Source organism: Mustela nigripes, chromosome 17 (assembly GCF_022355385.1).
Source record: "Mustela nigripes isolate SB6536 chromosome 17, MUSNIG.SB6536, whole genome shotgun sequence".
Classification (NCBI taxonomy): domain Eukaryota; kingdom Metazoa; phylum Chordata; class Mammalia; order Carnivora; family Mustelidae; genus Mustela; species Mustela nigripes.
In genome coordinates, this window is record NC_081573.1 from 995,416 (window position 1) to 1,012,021 (window position 16,606).

Sequence of the window (16,606 nt, forward strand, 5' to 3'; positions counted from 1 at the left end):
CGATCCTGAGACCCTGGGATCATGACCCGAGCCAAAGGCAGATGCTTAGCTGACTGAGCCACCCATGTGTCCTCCTAGCTAACACTCATTGCCTACCTGGAGGACCAGGCCCAGCACTAGAGGTTGGCCACTACTCCCCCAATCAATGGGATTAAGCTCTTATCAGTGCCTGGCTTGTCTCTAATCTTATAATGACTGTCAGATCTTTTATAATTGGAGGCAATCCCCACCCATCTTTCCCTGTAAACCATTTCCCCAAGCCTGCTGGCATCAGTGGTTTGACTTCAGCTATCCCCACTGGCATTTTTAATCTTCTTCTCTCACTAAGCTTTCACACTCTTGCTCTAAAATCCCCAAAGATTTGGTTTTCCCTCCAAAGTGAGTGGAGGGTTGTTATCTGTCCACATCCCATTGGGGGGTGCAATATGTACTCACTGCTCTTCGGTGCTGAAATCTATTGCTCACCCTTCATCCTTAAACAGAGCCCACGAATTTAAAACACGCGGTTAGACTGCAGCATTTGCTGCCCAGACCGACGGCTCTTGACAAGGGTAGATCTTGTCCTTGGGTAGACCTCTGGCAATGTCTGGAGACATGTTTTGGTTGTGACATCCAGGGAGGGGAGGATTCCACTGCCATCTAGTGGGTCAGAAGCCAAAGATGATGCTAAACATCCCACAATTCACATGACAGCCCCCCACAGAGAAGAATCATCAGTCCCTGAGTGTCAGTGTAAGGACCTATTTAGCCAGAGAGATTCCATCTTGGGTAAATAGCCATTTTGTTGTTTGTGCAGTAAACTTAAAGTGACTCTCCCCCCACTCAGAGAAACTTACTTAGAAACGAGTCCGGGAAACCAGTAAAATGTAGTCGGCTAGTTCCTGATAACAGAGCCCAGAATCCAAGGTCGAGTCAGGCCAGACGAGACATCTAATCAGTATGAAGTACTGTTTTTAACAGTGAGAAGGTCTTGCCCAATCCTAAATGACTCCATCTTGCGAAGGACGACCATCTTATTATTTACACTGAATACATTAACTGACTAAGCCTTCCCAGAAAGTACTGTTTGTAACAGCTCCTGGTTTGGGGTAATCTTGAATAACACGTCACCAGACCGATGGAACTAGCCAATCAGCAAGAGACACACAAACCCGGTGGGTTGAGATACCAATATATGGGTTGCAGTTTCACCCAATAAAAGGTAGCCTGTAAGATGGGGAGGGGGTGCTCTCTTCGGAGAGGGCCCTGACCGGTCAGTCAGTCAATTTTAAGCCTGTAAACTGGGGGTGGTCGCTCTCTTCGGACGTGGCCCTGACGGGTCAGTCTGACTTCTAATGCTTAGCATAGAATAGAGCTTTGCATAACTCACCTTGTCTCAGTCTCGTTCCCCTGGCCGATCAGTCTAACTTCTAATACTTACCATAAAATAAAACTTTAAATAACTTTCACTTTGTCTCAGTCTCATTTTGTTCAATAACGGACCTAATAGTCAGTAGTAATGTGGTTGAGAAACTTGGCCTTAGTTTGTCCCATCCACTGGACTTCCTTAGTGAGGTTCTCTAGCCTCATTCCGACGACCTCTTTCTATAGACAGAAGACTAGAATGGTCTACCAGATAGTCACACGGCATCTCTCAACTTCATCCAGATCTGCCACCTACTCAAAATAAAAACAAGCACAACAGATCCCCCTCCATCTCAAGACCAAAACAGGTAAATGCTCAGGGAAGCATCCTATCTTAACAGTATCCATCAGTCTTCATCCCTTTGCACTGCCTTATTTTTCTCTAGCACACTTATCATTTCCTGGTATTGCATTTTATATCTCTTTGTTGCCTGTCTTGTTTACTGGAACGTAATATGTATGGAATCAGGGTCTCTTTGTTCCCCCACTGAATTCACCCATTTCTTCAACAGGTGTTAATGGGCTGATGATACCAATCACTGCTGTAAACTCCAGAGGTCCAGGACACAGAGACAAACCCACGTGAGTTTATGGTTTAAGGAGGTGGTGTCAACTTTTAAAGCAGAATGCAGCTAAAGGATGGGAATGTTCTGAGCTGATTCAGGCAGTCAGTTAACTTGCCCATGTCCTTTTCGGTAATTAATGAGCTCCGGTTGCAAGTGTCTGGGGAGACAGAAAGGATCAGAGTCATTGCCCTTGTGGAGGCTTTTTACTTCCTGGCGGGGCACTCTGCGGATAAGTTAATAAACGTGCAGAAATTCACATTTTTAGAAAATGATGAGCGCCGGAGAGAACAGAGCGGGATGAAGCAGTAGAGTATGCCTGGGAAGGATGTGAGGTCGCGACAGTATTTTGGGCTAATCAAGGATGCCCCTCACTGGAGAGAATCAAAGGTTGAGAAAGATATACCCTGATGCATACACTGGGTCCTAACTGTCCCCAAATAATAGGTGCCAAAGGACCCCTTGAGATGGTTCTATTTAGAAAGTCTCCCCCAGTTTATTTCTAGGGTGATGCAAAGGCTGCTGGTTTTGGGTGGACCCTGCAACGTGTCCAGGCTGTGAGCGATACCCTTAGCTTCCTGCTCTGTATAGAGGGAGACCTGTTCTGAAATCTGGTTAGAGGTGGACTTCTGGGATGTGGAAAATTGCCTGGCTTATAAGTTGGGGAAACAAAGAAGATTGAAAGATGGGAGTCAGAGCGGTCTGTTGACAAGGCAGGTTGGGGGACCTGTGAAAAAGCACACGGAGCATGTAGAACTCTGTGTCTCATGTTCATGCCCTCCAGGGGCACCCCCCTGCAGAGAAGGCCCTCAGCAACCGGGTAGACAATCTATGCTCTGTCTGGTGGATGTGAGGTCATTTCCTTCCTCAGACAAGCACTTGCATCTTGAGCCCTGATGTGGGGTCTGACAAACCACCACCTCATGCTGAGAAGTTCCTTTTGGGCTGCAAGGGCCTATCAGTACGTGTGTGGCTGTGAATCCACCATGATCATGGATGGCACTCCACAGCACTAGCTGCCATGGCGGGGTGGCCTGTGAAAGGCTTGGTTCTGGGATGACATCCTGTGGGGGTAGGGTGCTCTATGCGTGAGCTGGCAAGGCTCACGGTCAGGTGCTGTGCTCCTAACAGCTGGACACACAACTCTAGCTCTCAGGGGTTACAGTAGGATTGGCTCTCCTCACTCTCTTCACTCTCATTTCTAAGGACTCACTTGAAGAATCTGTGCTTCCTGCCCCCCAACCTCAGGGTCTGCTGGATGAGGAACCTTTATTTTCAGAAGGGTGAAACTTTCCACCAGGAACCAGGAAGAGCTCCCTGCTTGGTTACTTTGGGCTCTCTGTGCTGATGAACCAGTGGCAGAGAGATCGGCTACTTGACTGGCAGGGATAGTGAACCATGACAACTATCAGGGACTAGGGTTACTGCAACATAATGGGGTCGGGAACACCTGTGTCTGGGGCCCAGAAGATGTTCTGTGCGCTACAGTCATGGGGACAAGGCAACTGCATGTCTGAGACCTAGTAAAAGCAAAGTTGCTGAGATTACCCCAAGGGATGGTGAAATAAGACTCAGGTAGGTCAAAGAATTTCACTACCCAGCATCAAAATGTATTAATAATTCCAACGACACAGATAATTGCAACACACAGGTAAAGCACAGAGAAAGTCAGAGGCAACTAACGCAACTGCTTCAACCCCTCCTCGTCCCATTGGAACGACCCTCGATTTAAGATATGAGGTCCTCATTTAAGTGATGTATATTGGGCCTCACTTACACAAAGAAGTTCCTTTGATCAATCTCCTGCCCCCCAATTCTCTGATAATTAAATAGAAGACCCATTTTCCAATGGTCATTGCCCCATAAACCCAAACATCCTGGGTGCATTTACTATAAGCTGTCCAAAAGGTCCAGGTGTGTCCCCTGAAAAGCATTTCATAGATAAGGAGTCTAGTTAGGTTTCTCTGATACCAGGAGAAAGTCTGATAAGCATCTTTATAAGTCAGGATAGGAAGAGTGGATCATAGACCAGATGCTAACTCATTCCTTTCTAGCACTCCACAATTCAGACCTTTCAGAAAGGAGGGCCCATAGTCCAACTATGGAAAGAGACTTGATGTCCATCGACAGATGAATAGATAAAGAAGATGTGGTATCTATATACAATGGAATACTTACTACTCAGCCATAAAAAAAAAAAAAAAAAAGAAATCTTGGGGCACCTGTGGCTCAGTGGGTTAAAGCCTCTGCCTTTGGCTCAGGTTATGATCCCAGCATCCTGGGATCCAGCCCCACATCAGGCTTCCCACTCAGCAGGGAGCCTGCTTCCTCCTCTCTCTCTGCCTGTCTCTCTGCCTACTTGTGATCTCTGTCTGTCAAATAAATAAATAAAATCTTTTAAAAAAATGAAATCTTATGATTGGCAAGGACATGGATGGAACTAAAGGGTACTATGCTAAGTGAAATAAGTCAATCAGAGAAAGACAATTATTGTATGACTTCACTCATATATGGAATTTAAGAAACAAAACAGGATCATAGGGGAAGAGAGGGAAAAATAAAACAAGACAAAATCAGAGTGGGAGACAAACTGTAAGAGACTCTTAACTCTAGGAAACAAACTGAGGGTTGATGGAAGGAGGTGAGTACGGGGTTGGGGTAACTGGATGATGGATGTTAAGGAGGGCATGTGATGGAATGAAAGCACTGGGTGTTATATGCAGCTGATGAATCACTAACCTCTACCTCTGACACGAATAATACACTATATGTTAATTAATTGAATTTCAATAAGATAAAATAACTAAATAAATAAAATTAAATTAAAAAAAAAAGGAAAGCACCAATCACTCCACCTGACAAATGACTTAGACAAAAACACAGTGCTGACCCACCACAAGAATCTAGAAGGCATGGTGGAAAAGAGAGAGATAAGTAACACTAGTGGTCTTGGGTCCAAGGTGCAGTGGAGATTATGGCTTGTTCACTAACCACACTGAAGTAAGAATTCCGTGTAGACAGTGGCTGGAACCTTAAGGATTCAACCACTGGGTGGGCTTAAGGTGGAAATGATGATATTTGAGAAGTGAGAGGGTTGTGTAGTAGCAGATGTCACATCGTATCCCCTTGGTGCACCTGGAACGTCAGCCTGGGCTTTGATGCATAGTCTCATGCAATCACGGGCTCCCCTTGTTCTGCCATAATCTTAACCTCAAAAATGGACCATTCATCCTACTGTATTCATCTCTGGAGTCTTTTCTGGTGCTAACCCAGAACTATCCAGGAAGTCAGTGCCTCCTAGGAAAACTCCTAGCCAATGGGGGAAGGGTTAAACTTGGTACATAAATGCCCTAAACTCCCGTCTTTCCCTCAGGGGATTATATAAGGCATCATATATGCTCTTTCATAGGATTCAAAGGGATGAACCACCCCACCATCGCTCACACCATGGATTTCAATCCCTTATCCTTGCGTTGGCCTCTTCCTTCCCCCATCTTCCTCTATTCTCCTTGCTACCTCCTTCTTGTTTTGGGGGATCATTTTCCAAATAAAGTCCAAATCTTGAACTCAAGTCCCTGTATCAGGCTCTGATTTGGGAAATTCAGATTAAGGCAGTATTACTATTCTTATAAACAGGATGAGGAAGAGATGCAAGAAACAGACAGAAGTGAAAGATCTCCATTTCCCTAAAAAAAAAAAAAAAAAATTCAGTTATGGATAAAATTACCAGAGTACAAAAGACTCAGGGATAGAAAAACGTAAAGAAATGGGCGAGCGAGTGCAATTGCTTTTGCAATTCTCTTCTTTCTCCCCAGTTATTCATACCGTCTCTGAATTCTTACACTACACTTAAGATAATTTCTCTAGGGTGCATCAAGATTTGGTGCATCAAGAGTCAATTGATGTATATATGGTAAAGACAAGAACTGTTCATAAAGAAATAACAAAAGTCCCCCCAGCAATCCCAAGTCTGTTCCTGCATCCTTCTGCAAGCCCATTCAAGAAAGCCTATCTATGGTGATTCCTATTCTGATCGAAGATAATGTAGCTCATAGGTGAGATTGCAAATCAACAGTAGCACTTAGGAGTTCAAAACACCAGGGCTAAAACAAAAAGAAATAACATAATTTTTTTTTTTTTTTTTTTCTAAAAAGCCAGGGATAGGGTGTTATGTATTGTGGAACTGGAACCAAACATGAGGTCTGGTAGTTCCCAGGCTGGCCTGCAGGGATCATGTGGCTCTGAAACAGATAGCAGTATGCGCAGAAATGGAGGCAGGAAAGGCATGTGTGGAGGGAGGTGGTGTCTGGGGTGGGAGGTATAGATTTGCCTTGGTCTTGGTCATACTCATACTGACCTTGACTCACCATCCAAGTATTTACTGCTGTTCTTCCTGCAACAGCTTTTATGCCTCTCTTTTCTCTGGATGGAGTCCATCGCCTAGTAGACCAGGACTGAAGAATGTGGAGAGCATGGGCTGCACCTGGAGAGTTTTCCTTATTTTTTAGGAGGCAGCTGCCGCCAGGCAGCAACATTTGGTGCACATCTCCTCATCCCAGATGAAATGAAGAGGACCCCTCCACACTTGCCCCTAGCTAGGTTTTCCCAGAAGAAGTAAAGGAGATGGGAAGTAGAAGTGAAGAGATTGGAAGAAAGAGGAAAGATCAAGAACTCTGTAGGAGGATGGAAAGAAAGAAAAATGGATCCATCCCAGAGGCTCTTCAGTGGGTTTCAGTAAAGGCCCTGGAGTGTGGTCAGCATGATCCAGCTTACAGAACTCTGAATGTGATCTGGAGTCAGGGGTCCTCAGGGATTATTCTAAAGGGTTTGGGGGCCTTGGAGACTCTGAGGAAATCTGTGGGATGGGGTCAAGCTTGCATTGATAGAGCCCCTAGTGTGGACAGGTTCTGTACTCAAGGAAGCATCTTGGTTGCTGGAAAACACCTTGATTGAACAGAGTTCATGGGAGCATGGAACACATTGACCATTGAGCCTGTATATCATGACTTTCAGAGTCTTGTTTGGGTCTCCTAATAACAAATATATTTTTCAACATGACCCAATATACAAACTTGGACAGTTGTGCTTTGATGTTTCTAATCTATTCTGCCTATGTTTCCCAAAATCTGAATCATAATCAATACACTAATTTCATGATCCACTAATTTGTTATGGTGAGCTGTTTGAAAAAAACACTGTGGGAAGGGGGAAGGATGGTCTTCCCAGTAAGCGGTGCTGGGACAACTGAATTTCCACGTGAGGAAAAAAAGTACTGGACCTCTACCTCACCCTACGCACAAAATTAATTCTAGTTGGTTGTAGGACTTAAATGTGAAAGGCAGGACACGAAAGCTTACAGAAGAACTTCCTGACTTCAGGACTAGGCAAACATCTCTTAAACAGAAGGCAAAAATATTAACCATAAAGGAAAAAGGCTGAAACATTTTCTTATATTAAAATTAAGGATCTGTGTTAATCAAGACTATTTAAGACATTCCCCATAGCGTCATGGTAGACACTTACAGATGAATCTTCATACATCCTTTAAGAATCAGATCTGCAGAATAAAATCCCCCCCTGCCACACATTAGGGCATAACCAACTGACCTTGACCCTGTATTTCCCCATACACAAAAATCCAATATGAATGACTTACAAACCTAAAGTCAGAAGGCAGAACAGTATGTTTTTAGAAGACAATGTACAAGCACATTTTGATGATTTAGGAATAAGCGAAGACTTACTGAAAAGGAAAATTATTGCTTGATTCTACCTCTATGAAGCACCTAGACGTCAACCTCACACAGACAGAAACTTGAGTAAGCTGAATGGTGACTGCCATGAGCTGGGGGAGGGCGACGAGCGAATTGTTTAATGGGGACAGAGTTTCAGTTCTGCAAGAGGAAGCTTTCTGGAGACGGACGCTGGTGACAGTCGTACAAAATATGACCGTACCATACACTTACACGAGTGAACCATACACTTAAAAACGGCTCAGAAGACAAATTTTAAGTTATGTGTATTTGACCACAATTGAAAAAAAGGTCTTTAAAAAAACTCTGTGGAACCACGAGTGTCCCTGTCAGACAGCATTGCTGCGGAGGCACCCTGCCCTACCCATCCCCACCCCACCTACCAGGCAATCCGAGTTGTCTTTCCTGCCTGTGGGCTCCCAGCTCCAGGTGTTAGAGCCTGACCCGCTCCAGCCCAGCTCGGCAGAACTCTGCTCTGCTGACAGACCCCACGCTCCAGGGTCTGCTCCCACCACCTGGTAAGCTGGTGGCCCTTCTTCCTTAAGGGATCCAGGTGCACAGTGCAGATACTCCTAAAGAGACCTGCAACCCAAGTGTGGGGTTGCTTGGCCAGGCTCCGGGTGGAGGGTGGTAGGACCTGTTTTCCACATGGAAGGAGGAGCGTGGTGCTGTGTGTGCTTCCCTGGGTGGGAAAGACTGGACAGGTGTCTGGAAGCTCTTAGACTCACTTTCTTTGACTTGTGTTCAAACAGTATTAGAGATTAAACCTTACAAGGGGGTTGTGATTTTAGCCTCACGTCTGGTCATTCGTTTGGTACGCACAACAGCGCAATGAGGCTGCCTCCATTATTAGCTTCAGCAGCATTTCATTTATTTATTTATAGATTCTATTTATTTGTTCGAGAGCGAGAGCTCAAGCAGGTGGAGGGGCAGAGGGAGAGGGAGAAGCCTACTCCTTGCTGAGCAGGGAGCCCAATGCGGGACTCGATTCCAGGACCCTGAGATCATGACCTGAGCCAAAGGCAGATGCTTAACCAACTGAGCCACCCAGGTGTCCTATCAGCAGCATTTTTTTAAAAAATGGTGGTAAAATACACATAAAATTTATTGCCTTAAACCGTTTCTTAAATGTACATTGTGCAACCCATCTCCAGGACTCTTCATCAAGGGGGGAAAAACTCTGTATCCATCAAACAATGCTTACCATCGCTCCCTTGAACCCAAGGCAACCACCGTTCCTTTTTTTTTTTTTTTTTTTTAAGATTTTATTTATTTATTTGTCAGAGAGATAGCCAGTGAGAGCAAGCACAGGCAGACAGAGTGGCAGGCAGAGTCAGAGGGAGAAGCAGGCTCCCTGCGGAGCAAGGAGCCCGATGTGGGACTCGATCCCATAAAGCTGGGATGATGACCTGAGCTGAAGGCAGCTGCTTAACCAACTGAGCCACCCAGGCATCCCGCAACCACTGTTCTACTTTCTTTTGGATAGATACACCCTGAAGTGGAATTGCTGGGTCATACGGTTGTTCCATTTTAATTGTTTGAAGAGCTGCATCTTACCCACAGCAGCTGGACCCTCTTACGTGCTTGGTAACGGTGCATGATTCATCGGCAGCATTAGGTAAGGAAGAAGTACTGCTCTTCACCAACACGCTGATCTTGTCCTTTGGATTATCATCGGCAGAAGCCCTTGACAATACTGGTGTTGGCTGGCTCAGTCTCGCCCTGCAGAGCAGTGAGGAGACCTTCCCTTGCCCCAAAGCAGCAGATGGCAGGTCTGTCTCTTCTGCCTTGGAAGGAAGGTCAGTCCTCCCTACCTCTAGGCAACTGGGAAGTCACTCAGGTTCCCTGCTCTCCCTCAGCCAGGCTAGTCTCTCCCTCCCTGCAAATTCCGTCTCATTCTGCCCCAGCTCAAAATTCCAGTTGCATTTTGCTCTGCAGGCGAAGGAGGCAAAGTTATCAGGATCCTCGGTGCAGAAATGCCTGGGGTGTGAGCTCTCTGCCCAGTTCCTCAAAGCAAGCATTGCTTCACACATAACAAGGGAGGCAGGGAGAAATGGCCATCATGATGACTTTCCCCTGTTTTACGGAGGGGAGGGCCAAGAGTGGCAGGTGGCTCGTGGGAGATCGAGATGGCTGATATGAGAACCTGGATGGTCTGGCTTTGGAGGTCAGGGCTCTTGTCTCCTCAGCTAATGGGGATAAACTTAAACGTTCTGCAAGGTTTTGCTTGCTTCTTTTCAAGTAACCCTCCCGGAAACTTTGCAACATACTCAAAGTCTGTCTTACCACCCTCGCTCTGTGGGATGGGTCTTCTGTCCGAGGACTCTCAGGGCCCCGGGGGATAGACTTCCAGGGCCCCGGGGGATGGATGCTCTTGATGGTGGTCTCTCATTTTCTTTGCAGATATTGGCCTCCTCTTCCTCTCCTCCACTCCACGAGGATGCTGCATCACCACATTTGTCAGTTTGGCCGGAAGCTGGTGTGCAGGCGGCCCCTGGGGCCGAGGGAGGCGGTTGAGAGTGGCTTGGCCCGGTGCCTGAGCACCCTCGATCTGGTGGCCTTGGGCGTGGGCAGCACCCTGGGAGCGGGCGTGTATATCCTGGCCGGTGAAGTGGCCAAGTACAAAGCTGGGCCGGCCATCACCATCTGCTTCCTCGTGGCTGCCCTGTCTTCCGTGCTGTCCGGGCTCTGCTATGCAGAGTTTGGGACCCGTGTGCCAGGCTCCGGTTCTGTCTATCTCTACAGCTATGTCACAGTTGGACAGTTGTGTGCTTTCATCACTGGTTGGAACCTCATACTCTCCTATGTCATTGATGAGGTGGCAGGGGAAGGTTGGGGGAGCTGGGCCATAGTACAGGAAACCCCCAAACTTCATTCTACTGAACTCTGTCCTGCTTTCCTAGAATGACAGGACTGGGGAACCAGGAAGGAATAGGGACTGTAGGACACGGGGAGGCGGAGTTCTGGTGGGAGACAGGGAGACAAGTTTGGGAAGGCTCATCCCCCATGACCCCCAGCTTCCCCCTGTTTTCTTGCATGAGATAACCTCGATCTCTTTCTGACTGTATTAAATAGTTGACCTATTTCATGAATCTTCTATGTCTGCTCTCCCCACCGCATGAAAGGAAACTCTTAGAGATTAGGCATTTTGTCTGGTTTCCGTCCCCCTTCGCCCCCAAAAAAGAGCTCTTGTGGTGCATAGTAGGAACTCAGTTTTGTTTGTCAGTGAACCTTCCTCCTCCTCCCCCCACAGGTGCTGCCAGTGTGGCCAGGGCCTGGAGCTCCGCCTTCGACGACTTGATTGGGAACCAGGTCTCTCAGCTCCTGAAGGGAGGTTTCTCTCTGCAGGTGCCCCATGTGCTGGCCACATACCTGGACTTCTTGGCGCTGGGTCTGGTGCTACTGCTTACTGGTGAGGCTGGCGTCCTCTAGGATGGGAAGAACAGGGCGTAGAGGGGGAGTTGGTTTGGACTGGTGGGCAGCGCTGGAAGGGAGGGTCTGTGATGAGAGACAGGAAGACAAGTCTTAGACCACTGCTTCTGTCCCTGGGCGTTATTGACATTCTGGGCTGGATCAGTGTCTTTGGTGTGGAGGGCTGTCCTGGGCATTACATGTGTGGTGTGTGTGTGTGTGTGTGTGTGTGTGTGTGTGTGTGTGAGAATCATTGTTGGATGTTGGCCTCTACTTCCAAGATGCCATTGGCACCCCCCCACCCAAACTGTGACAGTCAGAATGTCTCCAGGTATCACCAAATGTCCCTTAGAGAACAAAGTCACCCCCAGTCGAGAATCATTCACTTAGACTGACAAGTTTCTTCCTTGGTACTGAGACCAAAGGTTTTTTTTAAATAGAGGTGAAATTCACATAACATCCAATTAACCACTTCATTTTACTATTCCCAGCTTTATGGAGATTTAATTGACATATAACATTGTGCAAGTTCAAGGTGAAAGACATGATGATTTGGCCCATGTGTATATATCACAAGCTGATGACCATGTCCATCTCAGAGGGCCCAGTGTCATGCACCTTCCATGTCCTTCCAGACCCCAAAAGCACCAGTATCCCCAGAAGGAACCCTCATACCATCCCCTGTCCCCGCCAGCCCCTGGCGACCACCGGTTTGCTCTCTGTATATATGGGTTTAGTTATTTTGGATATTTGATATTCCATTTTCCCCACAGGACTTCTGGCCCTGGGAGCTAGTGAGTCGGCCCTGGTTACGAAGGTGTTCACGGGCGTGAACCTTTTAGTTCTTAGTTTTGTCATCTTCTTTGGCTTCATGAAGGGAGATCTGCACCATTGGCAGCTCACCGAAGAGGATTACAAACTGGCCATGTCAGCATCCAATGACACTTCTAGGTTAGGAGGGTACTCCTGGCCATGGTAGAGTGTGTGGGGGTGTACAACTGGGGAACGGTGGGGAATAAAGAGGGAATATGGTGGGCTGGATCCCCACGGGGAGCAAGGGGAATGGAACCCAGGACTTTTGGTATGGACGGAGCCATCAGTAGAGATGGCTAAACATAGGCCCCTGTGTCCTTCCTTGTTCCTTTTCACCACAGCTTGGGCCCTCTGGGCTCTGGAGGCTTTATGCCTTTTGGCTTTGAGGGGATTCTCCATGGAGCAGCGACATGTTTCTATGCATTTGTTGGTTTTGATTGCATCACCACTACTGGTAACATGGTCATTCTGCCCCATCAGGGGTTTGGGCACATTTGGGCTGCCCTTGGGCAGAGGATTGGTAGGAGGGTAGCCTGCTTCTGAAGGTGGAAGAGGGAAGAGGATTTGTGCCTTCACCCCAGAGTTTTCCTGAGTACGTCCACCTGTCCCACAGGGGAAGAAGCCCGTAATCCTCAGCGTTCCATCCCCTTAAGCATCATAATCTGGCTCTTCATCTGTTTTTTGGCATATTTTGGTGTCTTGGCGGCACTCACACTCATGATGCCCTACTACCAGATTCATCCCGGCAGCCCCTTGCCACAGGCGTTTCTCCATGTGGGATGGGCCCCTGCTAGATATGCTGTGGCTGCTGGAACCCTCTGTGCTCTTTCAACCAGGTCAGTGTCTGCCTCTCCCTGTCTGGGAGATTCTCAGGTATCCCAGCCCTTGGGATTGAGAGATGAGAGAGACATCTGACCCCATGCTGACTTGGGTCTGTTCTGCTCCTTCAAGAGCTCATGTATATTCCGGTTTTCTTCTCCAGCCTCCTGGGTACCATGTTCCCCATGCCTCGAGTGATCTACGCAATGGCAGACGATGGGCTCCTTTTCCGGGGACTCGCTCGGATTCATCCCCGCACACACACTCCCATCATGGCCACCATAGCATCTGGAACTTTTGCAGGTGAGAAAACAAAACTCACACCTTTCATCAGTTTCCTTACCTTGCATATTTCCAGTGGTTCCTCATCCCCCTCCCCCACCTTGTTTGTGCCTCATTCTAGCACTCATGGCATTCCTCTTCGAGCTCAGTGATCTTGTGGACCTCATGTCAATTGGGACCCTGCTTGCTTACTCTCTGGTGGTCTTTTCTGTTCTTGTCCTCAGGTGAGACTCCACTGCATCTTGGCTGCGGGTTCTTGGACTCATGGGGACTGGATGAGGAGCTAGTCCTCTTCCGCTTCATGCTGCCTCCTAAGCATACTACAACACTCAGGGTAGGAAAAGGTGGATCAGGATGCCTGATATTGGACGAGCAGGGGCTGGTGTTCATAGTGCCTTAATACCTCTCATTCAGGTACCAGCCTGATGAGAATTTAAGTAAGAACAAGAAAACAGGGGTGGAAATAGTTGAGATAAAGCCTGCACCTCGAGCAGGTTCTTTGCAACCTGTACCTGAAGCAGGAACCGTGCAGGCTCCGCCCAGTCTGCATAACCCAGACAAGACCACCCCAACTCTGAAATCTGGCCGCATTGTCTACGCATGCAGCTTACTGCTTGGTGAGCAGTGGGGTTTCTGTCTGTGGAGGGAGAGGGTGGGAGTGTGTCTTTGGCAGCTGAGGAGGAAGCTCAGAGAGTCGGTGGCCCTTCTAGATGGGGCAGTTTTGGGGTGGGGTGTCTTGACATATTTGGCTTCTGGAGTTGGACCTGTTGTCCTCCAACTTGACCCTTGCAGCTCTCCTGCTGATGATCCTGGACCTAATACTGGCCCAATGGCCCAGCCATCTGCTGTCTGGAGACCCGGTGTATACCACAGGGGCTGTGCTGCTGCTGCTGCTCATTATTGGGCTCACTTTCATCATCTGGAGACAGCCCCAGAACCCCACTCCTCTTCACTTCAAGGTAGGTGACCTTTTGTCCCCAGACTCTCCACCCTGAGTGAATGAACTCTGTATGCTTTGAAGTCTACCACTCTTGGCTGGGTCAGAGAAGAAAATGGTCAGTTGCTAAAACAAGAAACTATTGTTTCGCATTCAGTACTTGGCTACCTCCATTCACCAACACCCACTCCTTTGGGAGCACTCAGTGGGGTAAGAGTAGGCACTGAAGGTGCAGCGTAGGACTGGGGTCTTTCTTCCCACCCAGGTGGGGTAGGGATCTCCCTTCAGACATCTGTGCCGTGTTGCCCACAGGTTCCTGCTTTGCCTGTGCTCCCACTGCTGAGCTTCTTTGTGAATGTTTACTTAATGATGCAGATGACCGCTGGGACCTGGGCCCTATTTGGCATCTGGATGGTGATGGGTAAGTGGCTTTCTGGGGGGAAAGAGGCTTCTCAAGGGCTACCACTCAACCCTCTTGCTACTGCCTTTCCCCAAAACTGTCTCAGAGGCCATGGTAGAAGGCCTGTTGGGCACTTCTAAGTGGGTGGAGTGCCTACTTTTCCATGATTTGTCTCATTTCTCTACTAGGATTTGCCATATACTTTGGTTACAGGATCCGACACAGCTTGGAGAAGGACAGTGATCAACAGCCACCTGCCTCAAGCTCCCAAACTCTTGGCAAAAACATCCCTAGTGCTGAATTAGCTTAACCACAGGAAATAGATGCTGTGTGGAATTCCTCTGTACACTGGAGGTATCTTCTGTTTCAAGGGAGACTTTGAGCCTCTATGGAGTGAGCCTCTGTGTGTTTAGAGCACTGTATTTATTGCCAGTGGACAAAAATACCCTTAATCTTGTTTAAAATTTAAGTAAACCTTTGAAAGCATAAAATTAAAAAAAAATTGCATACTTCATAAATGTGCAGTGGGATGAATTTTCACAAGGTACCAACAATGTAACCAGCAACTAGAGGAAAGGTAAAATATTACCTACACGTAAGAAGTGCCTTCTTGTGCCTATTTCCAGCGAAAACAGAGATTGCCACATGGGAAGAAAATGCAGGTTTCTCCTCTGTATTGTGTCAAGAATTGTACTTAATATTTTATTTTTTAAATTTAGTTAAAAAAATACTCTCTGTGAAGTGTGTAAACCTGGTGATTCACAGACCTGTACCCCTGGGGATAAAAATATATGTTTATAAAAAATTAAAAATTTAAAAAAAAAAATACTCTCTATCCCCAGCACAGGGCTCAGACTCATGACTGTGCAATCACAATTTGTGTGCTCTACCAACTGAGCCAGCCAGGTGCCCCTGAAGAATTGTACATTAAGTTTTAGGGCCCCCAGGTGCCTGGGTGGCTCAGTCATTAAGTGTCTGCCTTTGGCTCAAGTCATGATCGCAGGGTCCTGGAATCGAGCCGTGTCAGGCTCCCTGCTCCATGGGAAGCCTGTTCTCCCTCTCTCACTCCCCGTGCTTGTGTTACCTCTCTCGCTGTGTCTCTGTTAAATAAACAAACAAACAAACAAATAAATAAATAAATTGAAAAAAAATTAGGGCCCTAACAGACTGGAAGCAAAAGGAACAGTAAGCTGCATGCACTTGCAAGTGCTAACAGGAAGCTGGCATAGCTATGTTAGTGTCAGACAAAGTAGACTAAAAAAGAGCATAATATCACATGAAGTGGATCATTTCAAAATGCCCAAGAGAACTGGTTGTTTTTATTTTCCTACCAGCTTTATTGAGATATGACTGACTTATAACCTCATGTAAGTGATCATCTTTCTTTCTTTCTTTTTTTTTTTAAAGATTTTATTTATTTATTTGACAGAGAGAGAGATCACAAGTAGGTAGAGACAGGTAGAGATGAGCAGAGAGCCCGATGCGGGGCTCGATCCCAGGACCCTGGGATCATGACCTGAGCCGAAGGCAGAGGCTTTAATCCACTGAGCCACCCAGGTGCCCCAAAGAGATCATTTTTCTTTGCATTTCTGTGGTACTCCTAGAGAGGCTGATGAAGAAAAGTTGTTGAGTTGAAGAAAACAGCATTTCCAGAAGTGGGGGCAGTGTGGGAAGTAATGGTGGTTGATCAGTGGGTGCTGTTGGGTGGAATGAGAAGACAAGACAGCAGAACACAATGCGTGAAACTGAGATTCTAGATGCTAAAGATGTTGGTAATAGTCAAGGACAGAATTGTCTGTGGGGTGAACGACTCAGGGAGAGTGACCATTTGCAGGGATGGAGGTCAAAGAAATGGAGTAGCAAAGTCATTCAGTGAATTTAAAAATGTAGGTGGAGGATTAGCAGCATTAGAAATAGCACCATTCTGCAAGTCCTAGGGAAATGACAGGGCTAGGGCAGCATTGGTTAATGGGACAAATTAAGATGAAAGTCTGATGGAAAAAGGTTGATTACCATTGTCACCACTAACATGGGACAACCAGACACATGTGCATCCTAGAGGGCTGCCATAGGCAACAGTGCTATCCATAAAGTGCTCGTGACAAAAGGAATCAGAACATAATCAAACCACACAATCTCCCCTCCCCCAACTCTCTAGGGGAAGTCAATGATCAATGAAATTTTCACCAAGGAGACCCTGAGAATAAGAGGAGGTTCTCTGGAA

The 16,606-nt window shown here is 47.0% G+C and overlaps 1 protein-coding gene across 1 annotated transcript; it reads left to right on the forward strand.

The window, feature by feature from the left end:
• The first annotated feature begins 6,695 nt into the window (after positions 1–6,695).
• Positions 6,696–14,692, forward strand: LOC132005814 (cationic amino acid transporter 3-like). The gene is made up of 12 exons (XM_059383338.1): positions 6,696–6,715; positions 10,160–10,551; positions 10,974–11,132; positions 11,905–12,082; positions 12,286–12,398; positions 12,558–12,780; positions 12,927–13,066; positions 13,167–13,269; positions 13,460–13,662; positions 13,838–14,004; positions 14,295–14,403; positions 14,571–14,692. Exons 2-12 carry the CDS (start codon positions 10,161–10,163, stop codon positions 14,690–14,692), a joined length of 1,908 nt encoding a protein of 635 aa, XP_059239321.1. The 5' UTR covers positions 6,696–6,715; position 10,160.
• Positions 14,693–16,606: the final 1,914 nt, after the last annotated feature.

What these genes read in the sequence shown, in the direction of transcription:
- LOC132005814 (XM_059383338.1), top strand. Translation starts at nt 10,161, where the DNA reads ATGCTGCATCACCACATTTGTCAGTTTGGCCGGAAGCTGGTGTGCAGG. An exon ending in TGATTGCATCACCACTACTG is followed by an intron (nt 12,399 to 12,557) that starts GTAACATGGTCA and finishes CCTGTCCCACAG; the next exon opens with GGGAAGAAGCCCGTAATCCT. An exon ending in CCACTCCTCTTCACTTCAAG is followed by an intron (nt 14,005 to 14,294) that starts GTAGGTGACCTT and finishes TGTTGCCCACAG; the next exon opens with GTTCCTGCTTTGCCTGTGCT.